At 33.6% G+C, this 10,413-nt stretch overlaps 1 protein-coding gene across 1 annotated transcript; it reads right to left on the bottom strand.

Annotated features, from left to right (window-relative positions):
• Window positions 1-988: 988 nt before the first annotated feature.
• LOC136812449 (uncharacterized) lies at window positions 989-2,099 on the bottom strand. The gene is made up of 2 exons (XM_067068945.1): window positions 1,720-2,099; window positions 989-1,119 (listed from the first exon to the last, which is right to left on the bottom strand). Exons 1-2 carry the CDS (start codon window positions 2,075-2,077, stop codon window positions 1,031-1,033), a joined length of 447 nt encoding a protein of 148 aa, XP_066925046.1. The 5' UTR covers window positions 2,078-2,099; the 3' UTR covers window positions 989-1,030.
• Between the last annotated feature and the right edge of the window lie 8,314 nt (window positions 2,100-10,413).

Below are 10,413 nucleotides of genomic sequence, written 5' to 3' on the forward strand. Positions count from 1 at the left end.
TTGATAATGTTCTGACCCTCTCTACATATCATCAAACCTGTTTCTTGAAATATCTGCAAGAAGTTTATTGATAATGTTCTGACCCTCTCTACATATCATCAAACCTGTTTCTTGAAATATCTGCAAGAAGTTTATTGATAATGTTCTGACCCTCTCTACATATCATCAAACCTGTTTCTTGAAATATCTGCAAGAAGTTTATTGATAATGTTCTGACCCTCTCTACATATCATCAAACCTGTTCTTGAAATATCTGCAAGAAGTTTATTGATAATGTTCTGACCTCTCTACATATCATCAAACCTGTTTCTTGAAATATCTGCAAGAAGTTTATTGATAATGTTCTGACCCTCTCTACATATCATCAAACCTGTTTCTTGAAATATCAGCAAGAAGTTTATTGATAATGTTCTGACCCTCTCTACATATCATCAAACCTGTTCCTTGAAATATCTGCAAGAAGTTTATTGATAATGTTCTGACCCTCTCTACATATCATCAAACCTGTTCCTTGAAATATCTGCAGCAAGAAGTTTATTGATAATGTTCTGACCCTCTCTACATATCATCAAAACCTGTTCCTTGAAATATCTGCAAGAAGTTTATTGATAATGTTCTGACCCTCTCTACATATCATCAAACCTGTTCCTTGAAATATCAGCAAGAAGTTTATTGATAATGTTCTGACCCTCTCTACATATCATCAAACCTGTTTCCTTGAAATATCTGCAAGAAGTTTATTGATAATGTTTCTGACCCTCTCTACATATCATCAAACCTGTTCCTTGAAATATCAGCAAGAAGTTTATTGATAATGTTCTGACCCTCTCTACATATCATCAAACCTGTTCCTTGAAATATCTGCAAGAAGTTTATTGATAATGTTCTGACCCTCTCTACATATCATCAAACCTGTTCCTTGAAATATCTGCAAGAAGTTTATTGATAATGTTCTGACCCTCTCTACATATCATCAAACCTGTTTCTTGAAATATCTGCAAGAAGTTTATTGATAATGTTCTGACCCTCTCTACATATCATCAAACCTGTTCCTTGAAATATCTGCAAGAAGTTTATTGATAATGTTCTGACCCTCTCTCACTTTTTCATCCATCTTTTCTGAAAAGAAAAAAAAAGTTCCATTTTCTTCTAAGCTTAGATAAGAATTGTAAACTTTTGTGGCACAAAGTGCTCAAAAAAGTTCAAAAAAATTCGAGTGAAATATCGAGAAATAAATAACTAACTTACAATTGCTACACAGTGTCATGCAGGCGCAATCAATTTAAAAAATAATGAAATAAAAATAGAAAAAAGGAAACAAAATCTACAATACACTGCATTGCCTGAAGACTGCACCAACTTGAAACACCAAGTAACAATTGTAAGTAGTGTTATAAATTTAGATCATTTATTGAAGCTCAAACAAAAACTTGGTAACGTAAAGGCAGAAGTTTAGATCATTATTCACAGTACAAAAGAAGGCTTTTGGCTTTATATTTAGGATGATCGAATGGAAAAGAACACATAGACACAAGTCTAGGCCATTTTTCATGCCCTTTAAGCGTCCAATTATTGAACACTGCTCCTCTTGAAATTACTAAAATACTGGTAACAAGAGCTTTTTTAGTGGAAACACACTGGAAAAGTGCCCTTTTTGGCCACCAAAGGACGCTGCCTTGCCTTTCTAAAATATGGCCTGGAGTCATTTTCAAAACATACCAAATTCTTCTTTTTCCTCTTCATTCATTAAATTCATCAAGGGATCATGAGAAGTTGTTACAACTGATACTTCATGGACATGAGGTTTATATGATGACTTCAACCGTTGGACAAAGCTCAAATCAGCTGTGGCGTCAGTGATATCTGACCTTTGATCACAACCATTATTCTTCGCGAAGGAGGTAAACTTGTAATTTTCTTCAGTTGTTAAACAAACTGTGTCTTGATCATCAGAATCAACCTCGCCATCTCGCTGTAGAACAAGCTTGTCTACGTTTGATGACAACAAGAAATCTGTATCATCACTATTAGTGCTAATGTTGTCGGGAAATTCAGAAAGGTAGGAAAATTCATCCATGATTGTTGTTGTTATTTTTATTATTTCTGAAAAAAAAATAAAAATAGAAATAAACCTTGGTAGATTTAAGATCAATTTAGATGGTTTAATCAATAAGAATTAACTTTCTCTCCATAGTCATTATAACTCTTTAAAAATTAAAAAGGCTGTTTCAAAGGCACTTAAACATCAACAAAGTAAAAAATAACCAAGATATAGTCTATCCATTATCAAGTGTGGGTTATTTAATGAAACAAAGCAACTGAAAAATAATTAAAACCCTTTTCTACTCACTATATGGAAAACAATGAGGTCATGGTGTCGTGGGAAGTGTCGTGATATTATACAAAAAGATAAAGAAAAAATATTGATTTCTTTTTAACATTTAAGTTTGGTCGTTTTTTCTTCTAGTTGATTATTTACAAGTAAATAAAGGTCGAGTATACATTAGCTTTTATATATACAAATCTAAGAGGATAACCAAAGTAAAAGAAGACAAGTGACATGAATTTTGTAGTAAATACCAACACAAATTACACTTTTTGTTGCTAAAATACTTTTATTCAACTGCATTATTTTGCCAACAAAAAAAAGAATTTGAAAGGCTGGATTGCTTTAATGCAGAATAAAGCTGAATTTGCAAAAAAGAAAAAAAGTACTTAAAAGTAAATGAAGATTAACAATTTGCAAAGATAATGTGTTTTTAATAATGTAATTACAAAGATAGTGTTAATGTTGCACAAATCTTTAGCTTCCTTGATTTTTACTGTTGTAGTTTAAAAAAAAACAATAGCAAAGACTGACATATGCGTATCTAATAATGTTCAAAAGCAAGGCTCGAAATAACGATTTCAAGTGGGTCATACAAAATGTCAGATCAAGGTTGCTTTAGCTTGAAAAATATGATTTTTAGGTCGGACAAGGAGCAATTTGGGTTGGACAATGTCCGGTGTCTGACCGTTATTTCAAGCCCTGGAAAGAGTTAAATTTCTTCCAATTAAAAATTACTAACAAGAAACTTTAGTACTTTAGTACTAGGGATTTATGTTAGGAACAGATCATGCTGTTACCCTCTTAAAATGTGCCATAGGTTATAAAAACTTGAAAAAACATCAATTTTTGGGGTAGGAACCATTTTTGGTTTCCCTACCCGGGTATTTAGGGTCCACCAACTGCTCAAAGGGGCCGCCCTAGGAGTGATTTTTTTCTTTGTCAAAAGATAGTCATGTGACCCCTCATTGGAAAGAGAATTTTATGCAGATTCCAAAAAAGGTCACAAGTAGTGACAATGAGGTTATAAAAAGTTATGCTTGCTAAAAAATGATGATTTTGTGATTTTCCCTCTAAAACGCATGTTGAGTATATTAAGCTCTTACAATCATTTCCCTATCCAAATCGTTATACTTTGATCAATACTTTCAAAAAAATCATACAGAGTTGAGTAAATCAGACTTTTTGTCATAGGATAGCAGTATTTTTTCAAGAGCTCAGTAAGTACATACTTATGAAGAAAATGATACTCAATAAAAACATGACATTCTTGAGCAAACAAATCCAAATAACTTTAACTTTAAAAAGTTTATAAAACCCTCCAAAGAAGTCAAGGTAATTAAACTTGAATAGGCTGATAAAGTCAAGGAGCAGAAAACTGAAGCCTTTACCGAAAAAGAAAAGGCAAGATTGAGAGAGCAGTAAAGTCCAAAGACTTGTGTTATTGCCTTTTGGCTTGAGGGTATTGGTAATGAGACAAAATGACATTTAGGAGTAGTAGAAAAGGTCCAACCAGTAACAGTTTCATACTGTACATGACACAAACTGATAAAAGCAGACACAACTGGACATTCCCTGAAAAGGTTGAAATAATTAAGACATCTGTGGACCAAGTAATTGCGACTAAAATCAAAGTCCAATATCTTAGAACTGTGAGGATAAGATGTTGTCAAAAATATTTCAATTTATTAGGTTTAAAATCTAATAGCAAAGGAAGTACCCTTCAAACTCTGTAAAATATCTTTTGGATAGTATAAGGTTTGAGAGGTTGACGGACTTTCTAACTTCGACTGTTCTCGATTAGAGCAACGAAATTTCTTATTTGTCAAATAAGGAGCCTTTATCCTTGGTTTTATAGTTTTTAAATTTTTAAAATGATCCTGTAGATTCAAAATGTATGATATCAGTAGAAAATAAGCGCTTATGTTTATTTCATGTAGGTCTTCCAAAAAATATAATGAAAGTATGAATTAATTGCAAAAGTATGAATTTTTTAAGACATTACACGATTACACTAAAAAAACCTCTTTCAAGAGCAATGTAATGTACTCTACAACCTTATCACTTAATTTTTGATGCATAGTCATGATGTTTTTCTTAATCTACATTAAATTACCTTTCAAATGAGGGGTAACTTGATAGGTTTTTTGATAGGTTTTTGAGAATTCTTTTTTTAGGCAACCTAGCAGTGAGATTCCGAGGTGGGCGTGGCCTTAAAGGCCCCCGTAGGGAAGTCAAAAAAGGTTTCTACCGAATTTGTTCTACTTTTTCTGAAATTATACATGTTTTAGCACATTTTGAAGGGGTAATCAGTTTATGATTCCAAAAATCCATTTTTAACATAGATCCCTATTAGTACTTTATTTCAAATTAGTGATCTTCTTTATCAGCTGTCTTGGTGTTTCGCAAATTGTTTGTGTTAAGTTTCCATTTAGTGTGCTATCAACATTGATAGTTTGGCATCCGATATAATTTGCTAACCTCTCTTTCTTTATCATCAGTGATTTGTGTAAATGTACCAGATGATTATTCGCGGTGTCTATTTGACAGTGCAAGTCTAAAATCTCTTTTTGTGCTTCTCTAAGCTTTTCTAAGTTTTCGTCATTTGTTTCAAGATCTGTGTCATTTTCAACAAGAGGATGGACATAATTTGATTTCAACTCTCCCCAAGTCTCAAGTTCAGCTTCCAATTCAGGAAGAACTTGTTTCAATTTTGCATCAATTGTTTTTGTTTTATTGTTAACAATTTCTTTCACTTCATCGTCGGTTTGCCTATCAATAGGGTTTCTCCCACAAACATAATCTAGTGTGGTCCCTTTATTATCTTTTTTCATAGAACTAGTTCCTACTTCTGACACTTCCTTTTCAGTTTTGTTTGATGTTGGCACCGAATCATCTTTTGTAATATATTCTATCACTTGTTCCTCAACATTTTCATCCTTTGCTTCAACATTTTCATCTTTCTGGTCATTAACTGGTAGATCAGCCTTGGTATCAGCTGTTCCAAAATCAGAAAACCGAGGACGTCTGCCACCTACAAAACTGAACCTGATTTTTCTTTTCCTTGGCATGTTGACTTTAAAGAAAAGTAAATAAGTAATAACTTGCATCAGTGCCAGTGGCAACTAATTTGAAGATCAATTTCCCAAGAAAAAGATCTACGGGGGAGACGGAATCCACCTATGAGGTCATGGTGTCGTGGGAAGTGTCGTGATATTATACAAAAAGATAAAGAAAAAATATTGATTTGTTTTAACATTTAAGTTTGGTCGTTTTTTCTTCTAGTTGATTATTTACAAGTAAATAAAGGTCGAGTATACATTAGCTTTTATATATACAAATCTAAGAGGATAACCAAAGTAAAAGAAGACAAGTGACATAAATTTTGTAGTAAATACCAACACAAATTACACTTTTTGTTGCTAAAATACTTTTATTCAACTGCATTTTTTTGCCAACAAAAAAAAGAATTTGAAAGGCTGGATTGCTTTAATGCAGAATAAAGCTGAATTTGCAAAAAAGAAAAAAAGTACTTAAAAGTAAATGAAGATTAACAATTTGCAAAGATAATGTGTTTTTAATAATGTAATTACAAAGATAGTGTTAATGTTGCACAAATCTTTAGCTTCCTTGATTTTTACTGTTGTAGTTTAAAAAAAAACAATAGCAAAGACTGACATATGCGTATCTAATAATGTTCAAAAGCAAGGCTCGAAATAACGATTTCAAGTGGGTCATACAAAATGTCAGATCAAGGTTGCTTTAGCTTGAAAAATATGATTTTTAGGTCGGACAAGGAGCAATTTGGGTTGGACAATGTCCGGTGTCTGACCGTTATTTCAAGCCCTGGAAAGAGTTAAATTTCTTCCAATTAAAAATTACTAACAAGAAACTTTAGTACTTTAGTACTAGGGATTTATGTTAGGAACAGATCATGCTGTTACCCTCTTAAAATGTGCCATAGGTTATAAAAACTTGAAAAAACATCAATTTTTGGGGTAGGAACCATTTTTGGTTTCCCTACCCGGGTATTTAGGGTCCACCAACTGCTCAAAGGGGCCGCCCTAGGAGTGATTTTTTTCTTTGTCAAAAGATAGTCATGTGACCCCTCATTGGAAAGAGAATTTTATGCAGATTCCAAAAAAGGTCACAAGTAGTGACAATGAGGTTATAAAAAGTTATGCTTGCTAAAAAATGATGATTTTGTGATTTTCCCTCTAAAAACGCATGTTGAGTATATTAAGCTCTTACAATCATTTCCCTATCCAAATCGTTATACTTTGATCAATACTTTCAAAAAAATCATACAGAGTTGAGTAAATCAGACTTTTTGTCATAGGATAGCAGTATTTTTTCAAGAGCTCAGTAAGTACACACTTATGAAGAAAATGATACTCAATAAAAACATGACATTCTTGAGCAAACAAATCCAAATAACTTTAACTTTAAAAAGTTTATAAAACCCTCCAAAGAAGTCAAGGTAATTAAACTTGAATAGGCTGATAAAGTCAAGGAGCAGAAAACTGAAGCCTTTACCGAAAAAGAAAAGGCAAGATTGAGAGAGCAGTAAAGTCCAAAGACTTGTGTTATTGCCTTTTGGCTTGAGGGTATTGGTAATGAGACAAAATGACATTTAGGAGTAGTAGAAAAGGTCCAACCAGTAACAGTTTCATACTGTACATGACACGAACTGATAAAAGCAGACACAACTGGACATTCCCTGAAAAGGTTGAAATAATTAAGACATCTGTGGACCAAGTAATTGCGACTAAAATCAAAGTCCAATATCTTGGAACTGTGAGGATAAGATGTTGTCAAAAATATTTCAATTTATTAGGTTTAAAATCTAATAGCAAAGGAAGTACCCTTCAAACTCTGTAAAATATCTTTTGGATAGTATAAGGTTTGAGAGGTTGACGGACTTTCTAACTTCGACTGTTCTCGATTAGAGCAACGAAATTTCTTATTTGTCAAATAAGGAGCCTTTATCCTTGGTTTTATAGTTTTTAAATTTTTAAAATGATCCTGTAGATTCAAAATGTATGATATCAGTAGAAAATAAGCGCTTATGTTTATTTCATGTAGGTCTTCCAAAAAATATAATGAAAGTATGAATTAATTGCAAAAGTATGAATTTTTTAAGACATTACACGATTACACTAAAAAAACCTCTTTCAAGAGCAATGTAATGTACTCTACAACCTTATCACTTAATTTTTGATGCATAGTCATGTTTTTCTTAATCTACATTAAATTACCTTTCAAATGAGGGGTAACTTGATAGGTTTTTTGATAGGTTTTTGAGAATTCTTTTTTTAGGCAACCTAGCAGTGAGATTCCGAGGTGGGCGTGGCCTTAAAGGCCCCCGTAGGGAAGTCAAAAAAGGTTTCTACCGAATTTGTTCTACTTTTTCTGAAATTATACATGTTTTAGCACATTTTGAAGGGGTAATCAGTTTATGATTCCAAAAATCCATTTTTAACATAGATCCCTATTAGGACTTTATTTCAAATTAGTGATCTTCTTTATCAGCTGTCTTGGTGTTTCGCAAATTGTTTGTGTTATGTTTCCATTCAGAGTGCTATCAACATTGATAGTTTGGCATCCGATATAATTTGCTAACCTCTCTTTCTTTATCATCAGTAAATTATTTAAATGTACCAGATGATTATTCGCGGTGTCTATTTGACAGTGCAAGTCTAATATGTCTTTTTGTGTTTCTAAAATCTCTTTTTGATCTTCTAAAATCTCTTTTTGTGCTTCTTCTGACACTTCCTTTTCAGTTTTGTTTGATGTTGGCACTGAATCATCTTTTGTCATAGATTCTATCACTTGTTCCTCAACATTTTCATCCTTTTCATCTTTCTGGTCATTAACTGGTAGATCAGCCTTGGTATCAGCTGTTCCAAAATCAGAAAACTGAGGACGTCTGCCACCTACAAAACTGAACCTGATTTTTCTTTTCCTTGGCATGTTGACTTTAAAGAAAAGTAAACAAGTAATTACCGTGAAGTCGGGTAACTTGCATCAGTGGCTTGTCAGTGGAAGGAAACTTGTGTAGCCATCAAATGACTGATCAATCAAAGCAGAAAAATTTCAAAACAAATGAACTACGAAGCTTCGCTTGCAGCTCTACTTTACCATTTTTGTTTTGATTTAACTTTGTATTTTTATGACCAGCCACCAGGTCATTCATTTGAGGGCTAAGCATGTCATCCTTGTCAGTCATCCAACCCCGAAACAATAATCATAGCGTCAGCCTGGGTTTAGGTCCAAGGCAAAAATTATGTCCCCCTTGAGTTTTAAGTCCCCTCAAAGATTCATGACATTTTTTTCCACCCTCAACCATTTGTTCCACAAAAGAAGGGTTATTCAATGTAAATTGACCAGCCATGCCAGGTCATTCATTTGAGGGCTATGTAAGTTTCCACTACTGGATGCAAGTTATACCAGACTTCACACGACCCTGCTGGTGCACCCGACAGTCGTGTGTTGTCGGGTGCTTAAATTCCTAACTTAATGAGAACACCCGACGATCAACACCCGACACCGTTTGATGGGCATTTGACAGCTTTACCCCCTATACTATTTCCCGCCATCCCCGCTGATGCAGTGGGTGTCACTCATATGATATGTACCTCATTGGCCCTTAGAGCCAGCGTAAATCGGATCAGCGATCGGAACTTAAGTCTGTCTCAAAATAATGCAGCTGAGACAAAAATGGTTGTAACTTTTGATAGAGTTTGAATTAAGTTGGGATTTTGTGCTCGTTGAAAAGATATTTGTTAGTGGAATATTATCAAGCAAAAAAAAATTTAAAAAAAGGAAAAATAAAAATGAAAAATGAAAGAGAAAAAAATTAACTTCTTGTAGAAATGTGGTATAATTACCATTTTCACAGGAGTGATTCTTCAATCTTAGATCATCATCACTGTAAAAAATTTTTTTTTAAATATTCAGTCAATCAAAAGATATCAAACATAGTTTATTGCTGGTTGACTCTATAAAGTAGTACCGTGAGATTGGGTAACTTGCATCAGTGGAGGCTAACATACATAGCCCTCAAATGAATGACCTGGCTGGTCATTAAAATACAAAGTTAAATCAAAACAAGCATGATGGTAGAATAGAGCTGCAAGCCGAGCTGCGTAGTCCATTTGCTGCTTTAATTGGTCAGTCATTTGATGGCTATGCAAGTTTCCCTCCACTGATGCAAGTTACCCGACTTCACGGTATAAAAAACAGCATTTTGTCAATCAACCAATAACAAACTTTGTTTGATATCTTTTGATAGGGTAGCCAAATTCGCAATTTTAGTAAAATAAAGTTTGGGGTGAAATATCTTACCATAGAAAGTAGCTAAGATCATCAAATCTTTTTCAAACTAATAAGAATTTATTCAGCTTTCTTCTAAAAAAATCTGCATTCTCATATCTTTCTTTGTTTCTTTGTTTTTAAAAATATTAGGGAAAACCCACTGCGTGGTCTGCCACGTGTGTTTGCGTAGGGTAAAATGGCGAAATGCGAAAATCGATTTTGGCAAAAAAAAATTTTCCATGAAGCAATTACTTTCAAATAAAAAATATATCGACAATGAAAGAGTAAGCTTTCTAGAAATCCAAACATAAATTGCATAGCTTTTACCAAAAAATAGCACTTTAGGATCAGAAACAGTCAAAAAATAGCTTTTTCCAATTTTCATTGAGTTACAGGAATTAATTCCTTGTTTGTTTTGATCTGAAATTTTCAGTAGGGGTGGCCATCATGGTTCGCTCGCTCATATCAAGGTGGCCCGGGATGGGGGTAAGAAAATTAAAGTTTGTAAGTAAAATCTTAATTATCACCCAAAAAAGTGTTGTTTTTTTTGTCCATTTCTTTTAAATAGATAGTCCCAGCCTTACCCCTCCTTCAGTAAAGCTTCCTATACCTTTTGTCCTTCAGAAAAGCCAAACATATTGGCCTTAATTGTTTGCTTTAGTTCCTGTAGCCAGTAGTGTGACCCCCTGTATTTCTATTTCATTCCGCGCGGGTTTTCAATAGAGATGTCACATGACTCAAATCCCGCAGTCTTATTGGACTAGAGAAAG

Source organism: Clytia hemisphaerica, unplaced genomic scaffold (assembly GCF_902728285.1).
Source record: "Clytia hemisphaerica strain Z4C2 unplaced genomic scaffold, Clytia hemisphaerica genome assembly, whole genome shotgun sequence".
NCBI classification, from domain to species: Eukaryota; Metazoa; Cnidaria; class Hydrozoa; order Leptothecata; family Clytiidae; genus Clytia; species Clytia hemisphaerica.